We start from the raw sequence: 16,405 nt of genomic DNA on the forward strand, positions 1-16,405 counted from the left end.
CTCTCTGTGATTCGATTTCCCTGTATGTAAAATGTGGATAATAATACCTTCTTTCACAGGGTTTCTTGAAGGATTAAATGTATATAAAGTTTTCATAACAGCAACAGGCATCCAATAACCATCATATAGAATGCAAGTCTTCAGTATTTTATTTCCATTATTAGCTTTCTGCACTGGCTGCTTTTTTTCCGTTTTTACTTTTTATTATTTTGGGTCCATCTGCTCCATCTAAGTCTCCTTCATAGGCTTCTCATTTTTTTTCTTACTCCTATAAATGTTTATAAAGTTTATGTTCCCAGAACTGCAACATCTGCCTTTTATTCACTAGAGACTCTCTACTGTCAGGAATATCCTCCACATCCACAGCTTCAACTATCACATATGCCTATGACTCCCATATTTGCCCAAAGCTCTCCAGTAAATTCAGATACTGTATGTTCTACTGGACACTGAACACTTTCACCTGGCTGACCCATCAGTAACTTAAGTGCAAAATTCATTACCAGTTCCCTTATTTAGGTAACAGTACTCAGGTTCATTGGCTCTGGCCAGAAATCTGTCAATTCTACTTTGGAAATATCTCCATTTACTATTGCAAATGAGGCAATTTAGAAATTCAGTATTTCTCAGTAAATAACCGAAATAACTGGACTCTAAATTCCATTCCTTTTTTTTTTTTTTTTTTTGAGACACAGTCTCACTCTGTTGCCCAGGCTGGAGTGCAGTGGCTCAATCTTGGCTGACTGCAACCTTCGCCTCCCGGGTTCAAGCAATTCTCATGCCTCAGCCTCCCAAGCAGCTGGGACTAAAGACGTGTACCACCATGCCCAGCAAATTGTTTGTATTTTTAGTAGAGACAGGGTTTTCTCATGTTGGCTAGGCTGACCTCGAACTCCTGGCCTCAAGTAATCCACCCACCTTGGCCTCTCAAAGTGCTGAGATTACACGCATGAGAAACCACGCCAAGGGTAAAATCCACTCTTCACATATACTGCCAAAGCGATCTTTCTGGAAGCCAAATCTAAATTCCTTAATAAGGAGAACACAATTCTTCATGATCTGGATCCTGACTATTCCTCCAGCTCCATCTACTTTACCACTCATTCTTGTCCCAGTGTTCCAACTGCCTAGGCAACTTGCATGTACATACCATACTTACCTTGTGGCCTTGGCATATGCTGTTACTCTTTCAAGAAACACACCTTCGGCCGGGCACGGTGGCTCAAGCCTGTAATCCCAGCACTTTGGGAGGCCAAGACGGGCGGATCACCTGAACTCAGGAGTGTGAGACCAGCCTGGCTAACATGGTGAAACCCCATCTTTACTAAAAAAAAATACAAAAAACTAGCCGGGCGAGGTGGCAGACGCCTGTAGTCCCAGCTACTCCGGAGGCTGAGGCAGGAGAATGGCGTAAACCCGGGAGACGGAGCTTGCAGTGAGCTGAGATCCGGCCACTGCACTCCAGCCTGGGAGACAGAGCGAGACTCTGTCTCAAAAAAAAAAAAAAAAAAAAAGAAACACACCTTCCCTTCTTCACCTAAATTTCTATATATAGTTGTTTCTTGGTATCCACTGGGAATTCATTCCAGAAGCCTTTGTGGATTTCAAAACCCACTGACACTTGAGTCCCTTATATAAAATGGTATAGTATTTGCATATAACCTACAGACATCCTCTGATATGCTTTATTTTCTTTTTCTTTTTTTTTTCCAGACAGGGTCTCACTGTGTCGCCAAGGCTGAAGTGCAGTGGCACGATCACAACTCACGGCAGCCTCAACCTCCTGGGCTCATGCGATCCTCCCATCTCAGCCTCCTGAGTAGCTGGCATGCACCACCACACCCTGCTGATTTTTGTACTTTTTTTAGAGACAGGATTTCACCAGGTTGGCCAGGCAGGTTTCAAACTCCTGGGCTCAAGCAACCAGGAGTTTGAGGACCCACTTCAGCCCCCAACATTTTGGGATTACAGGCATGAGCCACTACACCTGGCCTTGTATGCTTTAAATCATCACTCTAGATTATTTATAATAATTAATACAGTGGAAATGCTATGTAAAGAGTTGCTATACTGTACTGTTTAGGAAATACTAGCAAGAAAAATATCTGTACATGTTCAGCACAGGCACAACGATCATGGGCCTAACTTATTTTCCATCCTTGGTTGGAAAATCCAAAACTCATGGATATGGAGAGCCAACTGTATCTTAAACTCATCAGGGTTCTCTTTTCTAAAACAACTTGAACAGCACCTGCCTACCCTTTGCTCTTCTCCCACAAAGGCCTTCCTACAAACTCCTGAGCCCCTGATATTTATAATTATCACAGTATTTAATCAGGCCATATTTTAATTGTCTATGTGTTTTGCTATCTCCTCCCCAGATGGAAGAACTACCTTTAATCTTTTAACCCTGGCACATGAAACAGTGCTTAAAAAATATTTACTGCACAAATGTTCATCAGGCAGTCTCCCTCAAAAAAAATTATGTATTCACCTGTGCCTCAGAGAGTCATGTCATTTAATAATCCTATAAATAATCCAAACTCCACACCAGGCATTGTGAGACTCATAAACTCTTTCCTAAAAAAACCAGAGGATGGTAACCTATTTTAGTTTGACTTCTTAACTTGAGAAAAGCTGTGGTCATTTGGAAGTTCAGACACTTAAGATTTTGATTCTGAGAGACTAAGGAACTTCCCTCAGAATTCTCCAAAGGGAAGGAGGAGGCAGGCATGATGAGCTTGACTAAAGACAAAAATCTTGGTCCCTGCAAGGGACAGACTGATTGTGAACTCTGTAACATTGTGTTTATCATTTGACTTCACATTGGACCAGCCTGGGTAAACTAAGGTCTGGCTGTAAATAAAAACAGAATGAGCAATTTTATTAAAATAGGGGAGAATGTGTCTCACCTTTGGCATTACATGCCAAAGGAACATCAAACATGTGTTGGTTATGCCTCCACAATCTAAAGTTTTTAATAAAATTGCTCATTCTGTAGTCAAGCTCACCGAGTTGGGAATCTCCAACACACGCAAAATGATGGGCCTGGAAAAGATGTTCATCCAGACAATCCAGGTCTCATCCAGATCTAACATTCCCTTTCTATCCAACTGGATTTACAAATGAAGGTCAAGGGGCCCCAGAAGTATAAATAAGTCCTTTTTCTTTCCAAGGAACCCTCTGAATGTGCATCTGCTGTGGAAAAGCACAACAGAATCTTTGTTCTGCCAACCAGGGATGTGCACAGTGACTCACTCCAAAATGACTCCAAGTACAATGGTGCTCTTTCGCCAATTCAGAAAAAAACTCTACAAGTGTACATTTGAAGACCACTTTTCTAAATTCTGTTAACAGATTAATAAATGATTATAATATACTAAATTTTACATTTTTTGAATTTCCAGCTGCCTCTTTAACTTTTAATAGCCAAAAAGACCTAGTTCTCAAAAAAAACAAAAAAAACTTTTTCTGATTTTAAGTAGGCAATTACATTAACACCTAGCAGAGCATGAAAATCTGCCTAGACGTTTTGAATCATCTGGTGAAAGAACGTAAACAGTTAAAACTGGCATTTATATATATTTTTCTGTGATGTTCCCTGCAAATGTGTTTTGAAGCCATGCAGAAAAGGAGTATTTGTTCCAAGATATTACTACATTTCCTCCATATGAATTCTCTCTCAAGAACTGCCAGGTAAAATACTGTTTATGGCAATGTTACTTTATTCTTAATGAGAATAGTAACAGCAAATTTTGCCATTTTGCCAAACTTCATCAAGCCTTTTCATCTCAGCACTTTAAATATGAGACCAGTAGAAATCACTGTTAGAATAGTAAAGGAACAATATTTTTCTTTTTTTTTTTTTTGTGAGACAGTTTCACTCTAGTTGCCCAGGCTGGAGTACACAATGGCACAATCTCGGCTCACCGCAACCTCCGCCTCTCGGGTTCAAGTGACTCTTCTGCCTCAGCCTCCCAAGTAGATGGGATTATAGGTGTGTGCCACCACGTCCGGTTAATTTTGTATTTTTAGTACAGACGGGGTTTCTCCATGTTGGTCAGGCTGGTTTCGAACTCCCGACCTTGGGTGATCTGCCCGCCTCAGCCTCCCAAAGTGCTGGGATTACAGGCATGAGCCACTGTACCCAGCCTTGCTTTTCTTTTTAAAGTCATTTACTCTACAAATATTTAGATATCTACTATGTACCAAGTCCTGTGTAATGATCACTGGGAGATAAGGGTACACTCACTGTCTTCAAGGAGCTTACAATCAGAGAAATATGCAAGTAATCATAACACAGCACAGTAATTACTATGGTGGAAGAAGGCGCAAAGTATCTAGGAACACAGAGGAGTGGAAAAGTAAGGAAGGAAGGATGCACAATTCTGCAAAAGAGCACTAAAGATTTTAGTGAAGAATCAGAACATTCTGATTTTCCAGAAAGAGAAAATAGTCACCTAATATGTAGACTATCATTTACTGTTTATTACCAAGACACTTTGCTAATTATTTCACATATATTATCTCATTTGGTCCACACAAGAATCCCAAAAAGATATTCAGTCCTAGAGAAGTTAGATAACTTGCCTAGGGCCAAATTCTCAGAACTGGAGTCCAGATTTGAAGTAGGCTTGTCCAAATGCAAAATGCAAAGGCCAGTAACACCGTACCATACTGTTCCCATCCTATGCAATGCACAGAAACAGGAGAGATTTTAGTGTCAGGATATAAAGGATAGCTAATCAGATGAATAACAATGAAAGCCCCAAGAAAGGAGGTTCAAAGTCCAGTACAAAGGCAAAATGCAAAGAACTAAGGTAGCTTCATAGTCCTCTTGGCTGCCAGAAAGAATACTCACAATGAGCTGGGCATGGTGGTACACACTTGCACTCCCAGCTACTTGGGAAAACTGCTTGAGCCCAGGGGCTGGAGGCTAACCTGGGCAACACAGCAAGACCTTGTCTTTAAAAACAAAACAAGGCCGGGCGCGGTGGCTCAAGCCTGTAATCCCAGCACTTTGGGAGGCCGAGACGGGCGGATCACGAGGTCAGGAGATCGAGACCATCCTGGCTAACCCAGTGAAACCCCCTCTCTACTAAAAAGTACAAAAAACTAGCCGGGCGAGGTGGCGGGCGCCTGTAGTCCCAGCTACTCGGGAGGCTGAGGCAGGAGAATGGCGTAAACCCGGGAGGTGGAGCTTGCAGTGAGCTGAGATCTGGCCACTGCACTCCAGCCTGGACGACAGAGCGAGACTCTGTCTCAAAAAACAAACAAACAAAAATAAATAAATAAATAAAAACAAAACAAAACAAAGAAAAAAACCACTTCACTCAAATTAAGTTCAAAAGCACAAAGAACAAATCTACAATGACAGAACCATACCAGTGGTTTCCTTTGGGAGGGTATTGACTGAGAAGGAAAAAGGGGAAATTTCTGGAGTGCTGCTAATATTCTTTATCTATATTCTGTATCATGATATACACAGTAAAATACGTTTGTGAAAATTAATGTGGCAATAGCTGGGTGCAATGGCTAACGCCTGTGATCTCACCACTTTGGGAGGCCGAGGAGGGCGGATCACTTGAGGTTGAGAGTTCGAGACCAGCCTGACCAACATGGAGAAACCCCGTGTCTACTGAAAATACAAAAAGTAGCCAGGCGTGGGTGCAGGGCTCACACCTGTAATCCCAGCACTTTGGGAGGCCGAGGTAGGCGAATCATGAGGTCAGTAGTTCGAGACCAGCCTGGCCAACATGGTGCAACCACACCTCTACTAAAAATACAAAAATTAGCCAGGCATGGTGGCGGGCACCTGTAATCCCAGCTACTTGGGATGCTAAGGCAGGAGAATCGCTTGAACCCGGGAGGCAGAGGTTGTGGTGAGCTGAGATCATGCCATTGCAATCCAGCCTGGGAGACAAGAGCGAAACTCCATCTCACAAAAAACAAAACAAAACAAACCAATCTGGCAACGTATATTTAGGGCATATGGACTTTATGTTTTATAGTCCATTTCAAAGTTTTCAAAAAAAGTCTGGGTGAGGGGGAGAAATCATCTTTCCAACCAGTGACCAGGTTGGGCCAATTCTACCTCTTTAATATCTCATTATCCCACTTAACTGCATCCACCACTGGGTCCAGGACCTTATCTCACACCTGAACTACTGCACTTGTTTCTAACAACAAAACATACTTCTTGGTTTCCGTATTATCTTAGAATAATCACTAGTAGTCTTACCTTTCACATGGAAAATATCCCAGTTGGGATAAAATATACATCCAGTCTACCTGTATACATACAAGCCTCCCTGTCTCTGCTCCACCCCACTCAATTACATCTCCAAAATGCTCACATAGTAGTCTTTATAAAAGTGATCTTATTTCCAGGCTTTAAACGCTGCAATGGTTCTTTCTCCTTTATTTATAAGATGGAATTCAAATTTCTGAAATTATCCAAACCCTGCTAGTACATCCAGCTTCATCATTTAACATCTGACATCATGTACCATCATCCCCAAACATCCTAGACATTAGCATAGTGTTTTGCAACTTTTTTAAAATTTTCACCCCCTCCCAAAGAACCTTTCAGACAATTTTTCCTAAGCACTCCCCCATGTCTAATTAAATACTAAGGAATAAGACACTGTCAGTTTAGGGTTGAGTTTTGGAGGGCCACAAACCATACCAATAGCTACAATTTTTTTCCCACTCCCCTAAAAAGCAATTTTTGCATCTTTGGGAGCGGTATCACTTCTAATGGGAATGCCTGCTCTAGACTTACAGATTGGCTTCTTATTCTACAACTATACATGGCTTGCCACCACCAGTACTTTTGCTCCTGCCTCTCTGCTTGGAATGACCTCTCTTGATCATCCAGAAATCAATTCATGACATTGAATTGAACATGATTTCATGACATTGAAATCAACACTGAATTCAATGCTCCTCCATGAAGCTTGTTCCTTTCCCCATCTTGCAATCCCAAAGCCCTACTCATACTTTTGTCACTAATAACTAAAACATTTATTACATTTACGTTTTCTTATGTCTCCCAAGTCATTGATGAATAGGGACCATGTCCCAACTCCTCTCTACAACCTTGGTTTTCAATATGTCAGATATATTATTTCTTAAATGAATGTACAAATTAATGTTATCATCTGGGTGAGGTAACCACATCTCAGTTTAAGTGGGACAGTCCCTCTTTAACCTGTTATTCTGACATAAATATTAATAGCTCCTGTTTTAATTCACAAAAATGATTTGAATAACATATTGTTAATCTATACCTAGGAAATGAGAAATAAAATTCTGAGCAAGAGTAGAACATAATCAGATCTGAGAGGAAGATCACTCTAGCAGCAAGACTCAATGACTCAAGCAATAATTTGGGGGTAGAAACAATAAAATAGCCTGAACTAGAGTAGTAAAACTAGTAAGAAAAGGGCAAATAAAAAGATTCAGGGGATAAAGTTTAGTGGCAAGTTGCATCTATGAGGAATGAAGAGAAATAATACAAATTTCTAGAGACAGCAACTTGGCCAGTTGCCAACAGATTATGAAGGAAGAGGAATGATGACGGCTCAATTTAGGACAAGTGGTTGAAGAACCTGGAGGACAAGGTGGTTAGATATATGAGGCTGAAGCACATAAAATTTAGGGGGTAAGTTGGAAAACACAGTCCTAGGAGGCATTAGCATATAACAACTAATTGAAACCAAGCTGCTGAGTAAGACTGTCCAAGAAACACAAAGTTAGCAGTTCTAATGAATAGTAAGTACTACCTTTTTAACATATGACTTTACAAAATGTATTTCCAAATCTTGGCTTGTAAAATATTTCATCATTTAATATGTGCAAATCATGGCATCAAACACTGAGAGGGAAATAAACATATAAGGGAAATATAAGGAGTTCGTTCTGAAGTAAAAAAAAGAAAGATTATAAAGAATGGTATTAAATGTGGACTGAGTTGAGAAACAGCCAAGTTCAAGGTCTAATTATGCCTGTAGCTTCTTTAAGGAATTCTGGCATAATGGCACAAAGAAGTACAGGCATACCCTGTTTTTATTGTGCTTGGCTGGTATTGTGGGGTTGTTTTCTTTTTTCTTCTTTTTTTTTAAAATACAAGTGAAAGGTTCATGACAACCCTGCATCAACCAAGTCCATCAGCACTATTTTTTTCAACAGCACATGCTCACTTCATGTCTCCATGTCACATTTCGGTAATTCTCACAACATTTCAAACTTTTTCATTATATTTGCTATGGTGGCCTGTGATCAGCAATCTTTCATGTTACTATTGTAATTGTTTTGGGGCACCACAAACTGTGCCCATGTAAGATGGCAAACTTAATTGATATATGTTATGTGTTCCGACTGTTTCACTGGCTGTTCCCTCTTCTCTCTCTCCCTCTCTCCTGGGGCCTCCCTATTCCCTGAGACATAACAATATGGAAATTACGCCAATTAATAACCCTACAATGGCCTCTAAGTGTTCAAGTGAAAAGAGTCACATATCTCTCACTTTAAATCAAAAGCTAGAAATGATTAAACTTAGGAAGGCTAACAATGGCCCAAAGCCGGGCCTCTTGCACTTCACATTTAGCCATGTTGTGAATGCAAAGAAAAAGCACATGAAGAAAATTAAAAGTGTTACTTTAGTGGACAAAAAATTATTTAAAAAAAAAAAAAGTGAAAAAGTCTTATTGCTGATATGGAGAAAGTGTGAGTGGTCTAGATAGACGATCAAATCAGCCACAACAATCCCTTAAGCCAAAATCTAATCCAGAGCAAGGCCCTAACTTTTCAATTCTTAAAAGGCTGAGAGATGAGATGGCTACAGAAGAAGTCTGAAACTAGTAGAAGTTGGTTCATGAAGTTTAAGAAAAAAAGCCACCTCCACTAACATAAAAAGTAAGTTATCCTGAAGATCTAAGATAATTAACGACCGTGGCTACACTAAAAACCAGATTTTCAATGTAGACAAAACAGCTTTATATCAGAAGAAGATGCCACCTAAGACTTCCATAACTAGAGAGGAGAAATCAATGCCTAGCTTCAAAGTTTCCAAGGACAGGCTGACTCCTGTTAGAGGATAATGCCGCTGGTGACTTTAAGTTGAAGCCAATGATCATTTACTACTCTGAAAACCCTAAGGCCCTTAAGAATTATGTTAAATCTACTCTGCCTGTGCTCAATAAATAAACAACAAAGCCTAAATGACAGCACGTTTGTTTACAGTATGGGTTACTGAATATTTTAAGCCCACTGATGAGACCGATGAGACCCACTGCTCAGAAAAAAAGATTCCTTTCAAAATGCTACTACTCATTGACAATGCATCTTGTCACTCAAGAGCTCACAGGGAGGTATACCAGGAGATTAGTGATATTTTCAGGCCTGCAAACACAACATCCATGCTGTGGCCCATGGATCAAGGAAAAGTTTCAACCTTCAAGTCTTGTTACTTAAGAAACACATTTCATAAGGCTACAGCTGAAATACATAGTAATTCCTCTAACAGATCTATGAAAAGAAAATTGAAAACCTTCTTGAAATGATTCGTCTTTCCAGATGCCATTAAAACCATCTGTGGGCCAGGCATGGTGACTCACGCCTGTTATCCCAACACTTTGGGAGGCTAAGGTGGGAGGATCACTTGAGCCCAGGAGTTCAAGACCAGTCCGGGCAATGTCGTGAGACTATCACTTAAAAGAGGAAAAAAAAATTGTGAAGCATGGGAGGAGGTCAAAATATCAACACTAACAGGAGTCTGAAAGAGGTTGACTGCAACCCTTATGAATGACTTTGAGGGGTACAACACTTCAGTGAAGGAAGCAACTGTATGTGTGGTAGAAATAGCAAGAGAACTAGAATTAGAAATGGAGCCTGGGCTGGCTCCCAGCACTTTGGGAGGCCAAGGTGGAAGGATTGCTTGGGTCCAGGAGTTCAAGACCAACCTGGGCAACATAGCAAGGCTTCGTCTCTACCCAAAAAAAAAAAAAATCAGCCAGGCATGATGGCATGCACCTGTAGTACCAGCTACTCAGGAGGCTGTGGTGGGGTCGCTTGAGCCTGGGAAGTAGAGGCTGCAGTGGGTTGTGATTATGCCATTGCACTCCAACCTGGGCAACAGAATGAGATCTTGTCTCAAAGAAAAAAAAAAAAAGGAGAAAGAAAAAAAAAAAATGGAGATGGAGCCTGAAGGTGTGACTAAATTGCTGCAATCTCATGATAAAACTTGAGTGGATGAAAAGCTGCCTCTTATGCATTAGCAAAAAATGTCATTTCTTGAGACAATCTACTACTGGTGAAAATGATATAAATACTGTTCAAATGACAACAAAGCATTTAGAATATCACATAAGCTTAAGCTTAGTTGATAAAGCAGCAGCAGAGTCTGGGAAGACACCAATTTTGAAAGAAGTTACTGCAGGTAAAATGCTATCAAACAGTATCACATGCTAAAAAGAAATCTGTCATGAAAGGAAGTCAATTGATGCAGCAAACTTCATTGTCTTGTTTTAACAAACTGTCACAGCCAGCCCAACCTTCGGCAACCACCACCATGATCGGTCAGCAGCTCTCAACACTAAGGCAAGACCCTCCACCAGCTAAAAGATGACAACTAGCTGAAGGCTCAAATGACTGCTTAGTGTTTTTAGCAATAAAGTATTTTTAAATTAAGGTATATACTTTTTTTAGACATAAGGCTATTACACACAGTAGACTACTATATGTGTAAACAACTTTTATATGCACTAGGAAATAAAATTCACGTGACTCACTTTATTGGGATATTGGCTTTACTACAGTGGTCTGGAACCAAACCTGCAGTATCTGGGAGGTATGTCTGTACCTTAACAGCTTTTGTTGTTTTAGTGCACTTAATTGTCCATAGAGTATTTTAAGTCTAAAATTTTCCATAAGAATATCTTTGCAAATTGAAAAAGGAAATCAGAAAACTAGCTCAGGAAAGACAATGTTCTGTGGAAGCTGGAGAAATGTCTTACACACACACACTGTGTTAGAAAGATATCTAAATGGCACACTTTACAACATGTGTCTGTACTTGATGTCTGGCTCACCAGGACTATGCCTGAGTTGATAGTTCCACCTAAGGACAACAGATGGTTCAAAATAAAGGAACCATTCATTTTGACCCTGAAACACAAAGAGTTTACTCATTATTTACTCATCAATTATATGAAACAAACAAATGATTTCAACACACTAATTCTTATCCCTTTGTATATTTTTCACAACATTTTGCACCCAGTAGGTATTCAAGGAAAAATAAGCTGAACAAATAATTTTATCCCCTTCTATTTTACAGCTTGTTAATTCGGCTTCTATGACATCACCACTCTCTCGGTTTTTCTCCTACTGCACTGTTTGCTTCCACCCATTCTCCTTTGCTGATTTCTACTCTTCTCCCCGACCTTATATTGATCTCATGTCCCATGGCATTCACTGTCCTCGGTCCTCTTCTATTCTCTATGTACACTCACTACTTGCTAATTTTACCCAGTCTCACAACTTCCAACATCTATAAACTGATGACTACAAAATTTTTATCTCCAGCCCAGCCTTAGTAATACAAATTTGTATATGCAACTTCTTACTCATTTCTAACAGACATTTCAAACTTGACATGTTCAAAACTGAATTTCTGATCTTGCCCCTAAAACCTACTCCTCCTGCAGCTTTCCCCATCTCGCTGATGGCAGCTCAAACCTCTCTGACTACAACTCCAACACTCCAGTTATTTAGGCCAAAAACCTTGAAGTCATGCTTGATTCTTCTCTTTTCCTCAAGGTCCACATCTGATCTATTAGCAAATCCTGTTGGCTAACCCTGCAAAATATTTCTAAAACTTAACCACTTCTCACCACTTCCATTACTATCACTATCACTTTAGTTAGAGTTACCATCATCTCTTACCTGATTTAATGCAATAATAGCCTTTAACTTCCTGCTTTTGCCCCCAAACACCTACAGTCTATTCTCAACACAGCAGACAGGAGACTACCCAATAGGGGAGTCAGGTATAGTGGCACATGCCTGTAGTTCCAGCTACTTGGGAGACTGAAGTAGGAGAATCTGTTGAGCCCAGGAATTAGTGACCAGACTGGGCAATATAGTGAGACCCTCTTTAAAAACAAAAGGTAGGCCAGGTGCGGTGGCTCACGCCTGTAATCCCACCACTTTGGGAGGCCGAGGTGGGCGGATCATGAGGTCAAGAGATTGAGGCCATCCTGGCCAACATGGTGTAACCCTGTCTCTACTAAAAATACAAAAATTAGCTGGGCGTGGTGGTGCACACCTGTAGTCCCAGCCACTTGGGAGGCTGAGGCAGGAGAATAGCTTGAACCCAGGAGGCAGAGGTCACAGTGAGTCGAGATCGCGCCACTGCATTCCAGTCTGGGTGACAGAGCGAGACTCTGTCTCAAAAAAAAAAAAAAAAAAAAAAGTAAAAAAAAAAAGGTTAAGCAGGGCCAGGTGCGGTGGCTCACGCCTGTAATCCCAGCACTTTGGAGGCCAAGGCAGGTGGATTACGAGGTCAAGAGATTGAGACCATCCTGGCTAACATGGTGAAACCCCATCTCTACTAAAAATACAAAAAATTAGCAGGGCGAGGTGGCACACACTACTCAATAGGCTGAGGCAGGAGAATCGTTTGAACTTGGGTGGCGGAGGTTGCAGTCAGCCGAGATTGCACCACTGCACTCCAGCCTAGGCGACAGAGCAAGACTCTGTCTCAAAATAAAAAGAAAAGAAAAGAAAAAAGGTTAAGTAGGTCAATATCACTCCTCTGCTTCAAAATCTTTCAGTGCTCCCCCTCACTGAAAAGTCAAATAATTTGCAATGATTTGGAAAGTTCTATACGATGTGCCCTATGCTATGCATCATTATCTCCACTCCTTCATCTCTTACTACTCACACCTGTTCACCCTTCTCCAGTCACACAAAGCTGCTTGCTATTCCTGGAATGCATCAAGACATGCTCTCAACATAGGGCCTTTGCAATGATTGCTCCCTTTGCTGGGAAAGCACTTTCTCCATATACCCCTATAGTTAATGCCATCACATGCATCAAGTCTCTGATCAAAAATCATCTTCTCAACCCAGACGAACGAACCACCTTATTTAAACTGCAACCCAGCCCTTGCCCCTTGCTTTCAATCCCTCTTACTCTGCTCTTTTTTAATAGCAATTAAAAGCTACATATTACGTAACTTACCTTTTAGTATATTCATTATCTGCCTTCCCCCCTCTTCATGCTCTCAGAATTTAAGTCTTACTAGGGCAGACCTGCTTTGTTTATGGATACAACTGAGTGCACAGACTAGTGCCTTCAGCTGCCAGACTCCCAATAAGCAACTATTGAGCTAATATATTTATAATAGACCCTTGGGAGTCCAGTAAAAGTAAGGACCTTCTGAAAACAGAAATGAACTTGCAAGAATTTCGTCAAATTATTTATCACAAACAAATCACTAGGATTCAGGATTTCCTTCTTGATACTTCTTAACCCCAAATTCTACACTCATTCAAAAGCACTACCAATGCATCAGTTAACCTCTTATGCTGCCAGATGTCAGGGCTACATTCTGCGTATTGTGGGCAGCTGTTTAGCATTCCCTTGAACAATGCTGCTGTTCCAGTCAAACAAAATAAAGTACTTAACACAGCACACAGTGGCCAACATAACTTTATGAACAGTTTAGAAAATTTCCTAAGGTTCAAAAATAGGCAATTTCAGCCAGGCGCAGGGCTCACGCCTATAATCCCAGCACTTTGGGAGGCCAAGGCAGGAGGATCATAATGTCAGGAGTTCAAGATAAGCCTGGCCAACATGGTGAAATCCCGTCTCTACTAAAAAAACAAAAATTAGCTGGGCATAGGGGCGTGTGCCTGTAATCCCAGGTACTAGGGAAGGTGAGGCAGGAGAATTGCTTGAACCGGGACCGGGAGGCGGAGGTTGCAGTGAGCTGAGATCGCGCCATTGCACTCCAGCCTGGGCTACAGAGGGAGACTCCATCTCAAAAAATAAAATAAAATAAAATAGGCAATTTCAAAATAAATAATTCTGCTGTTAAAGAGCAGTAGGATTTTTCCATTAAAATGTGAATTTAGTAGCACAAGTAATGTTTAAAGTTAAAAGCAGCCGGGCAACTGCGGCTCACACTTGTAATCCCAGCGCTTTTGGGAGGCCAACGCGGGCAGATAACTTGAGGTCGGAGTTCGAGACCAGAATGGGCAACATGGGGCAACCCCGTCTTTACTAAAAACACAAAAAATTAGCCAGGCATGGTGGCGCCTGCCTGTAATCCCAGCTATTCCGGAGGCTGAGGCAGAAGAATCGCTGGAACCAGGGAGGCAAAGGTTGTAGTGAGCCAAGATCGCGCCACTGCATGCCAGCCTGGGTGACAGAGTGAGACTATCTCAAATAAAAAATAAAAAAGAACATTAAATTAAAACCTACATTACACATTGTAAGCCTTGTATAATACTTTCCAATGCTATAAAAGCTGTAAGAGAATTTGCCTACTCAAATTCATACTTTCAATTAGCTCACATTGACTTCAAGAATCAGCATAAGGAAACAAAAACTCATCGAATTATAAATGTATATCTCAAAAAGAGAACTCTGGAAAGTGGTAGAATTTGTGCTGTTCCTACGTAAACATCAGGATCTTCAATAACATAATTTGAACTATCATGGCATCCGTTATGGCCTGAATAATTGTCACGACCCAAAAGGTCAGCTCAACGTTACTAAGACTCAGTATGCAAAACACTATATATCTGAAAAACTCCACAGTGACTTAGGAAGAATTAACCAAAGCATTTCATTTACTGCAACTTTAAACAAGACAATCCAACAATCCACTCACATTGTTGTTAGTGTTTTGTTTAGAAAATATGTCCCACTTGTCATAGAAACTTCTCCAAATCAAGGAAAATCTTCCCCAAAACCTTAGCATTCTACCGGGATAAGCAAAGCTAACAGGGTTTAGTTACATGCCAGAAAACAAGCCTTCAGGTCTAATGAAAATCTTTTAAGCTGATACCGTAACTGTTAACTCGACACGGCAAATTTTGGATCCAAGCACAAAATACTGTAAAATTTCCCAGTGACAGTCTGAAAAAGTACCTACAGCGGTGTTCTTTAAACATGCATCATCTACTACAGAATTCGCCATTTGACTGGATGCAAACCTTTAAACTAATTTTGAAAACTTTATCTTTTTTTAGGCAACCGTACAATATTTCAGGGACCTTTAAAGAAAAACTATTTCTAAATTACATGGCTGAGATACTTCCCTTACAATTTTCATCTCGTTTTTCATAGTCTACTTAAACGAATGAGCATCTAACTCCGAAACTCGTTATTACCCAACTCAGAAAATACGACTTAGTAATGGTGCTTTCTTAACGACACTCAGAAGTTCCCGGCAAGGGATGGGTACGCGGGTTAAGACCGCATCACGGGCAGGAAGGGCGGCTGGCACCCTGCTGGCGACAAGGGCCGGGTCAGGGCAGAGACTCAAGAGAACCGATTCCCAGTAGCAGGTGCGAGACTCTGGCAAGAGGGCAGTCGCCGCGGTTTTCGGACAGACAGGGGGATGCTATCTATTGGACTGTGGGACGCACATCAGGGTCGACCAACCTCACCTCGGGAGTCCGCTCGGGCGGCTTCTTCCTCAACGCCTGCCTAGCGCCAGGGTCCACGGGTGAGTTCATGGCCACGGCCTGGGCACTCTGCAGCCTGCCCTTAGCAGCCCACGCCACAGTTCATTCACCCTAGGTAGCGGGTGCGGTACCTTTCCCCCGCCCCAAGGAGGGAACTTCGCGCCGTAACAAGGTCCAAACTCAAGCAAACAACCCTTCGCAACGCCCGCCTAGGGCCTCTACCCACGCGCGACTGGCCGGAGACAAGCCCTGGCGGGGGCGGGGGAGAGTAAGTGCGCATGCGCAGCACGCACGCGCACGCTAAGGAACGCCCAAGGGAGTGACTCCACTGTGACGTTAGAATTGGGGCGGTGCGGGTAAGTCGTTTCCTGCTGTCGTCGTGAGATTTAAAGACACCTCGCGAGACCTCACCTAAATCCGTCACGGGATCCGCCTCGGCGTTGAGGTTCCGGCTTCTCCATCTGTTGGAGAGACCGGAAACGCGCTGAGGGCCTAAGCAAAAAGAGCGGTTTGGGGCAGAACCATGGGGAGGCGTTCTGAGTGGAGAGAACTGTTGTGCCCAAATCCGGAAGCCCAGGGCGTGGCCAAGTCCGGGTTTGCGCTCCCCTCTGCAACTTCAACTGCCGACTTTGAATATGCGGAAGTAGAAGCCGCCATTTGGAAAAGAAGGAAGTCCACGCACACCCCGTATCTCTTTAAA

At 41.8% G+C, this 16,405-nt stretch overlaps 1 protein-coding gene across 5 annotated transcripts in view; it reads right to left on the reverse strand.

Moving 5' to 3' along the window:
* RAPGEF6 (Rap guanine nucleotide exchange factor (GEF) 6) overlaps positions 1-15,962 on the reverse strand; it is a 222,103-nt gene extending 206,141 nt beyond the window's left edge. For all 5 annotated transcript variants that reach the window (XM_011951038.1, XM_011951041.1, XM_011951037.1 and 2 more), the window contains exon 1: positions 15,688-15,962. In XM_011951038.1, the coding sequence (XP_011806428.1) occupies positions 15,688-15,756 (69 nt within the window). In that variant the 5' untranslated portion in view covers positions 15,757-15,962. The remainder of the gene's footprint in view (positions 1-15,687) is intronic.
* Positions 15,963-16,405: the final 443 nt, after the last annotated feature.

The sequence above is a fragment of the Colobus angolensis genome, unplaced genomic scaffold (genome assembly GCF_000951035.1).
Source record: "Colobus angolensis palliatus isolate OR3802 unplaced genomic scaffold, Cang.pa_1.0 Scaffold314, whole genome shotgun sequence".
In the NCBI taxonomy this organism is placed as follows: domain Eukaryota; kingdom Metazoa; phylum Chordata; class Mammalia; order Primates; family Cercopithecidae; genus Colobus; species Colobus angolensis.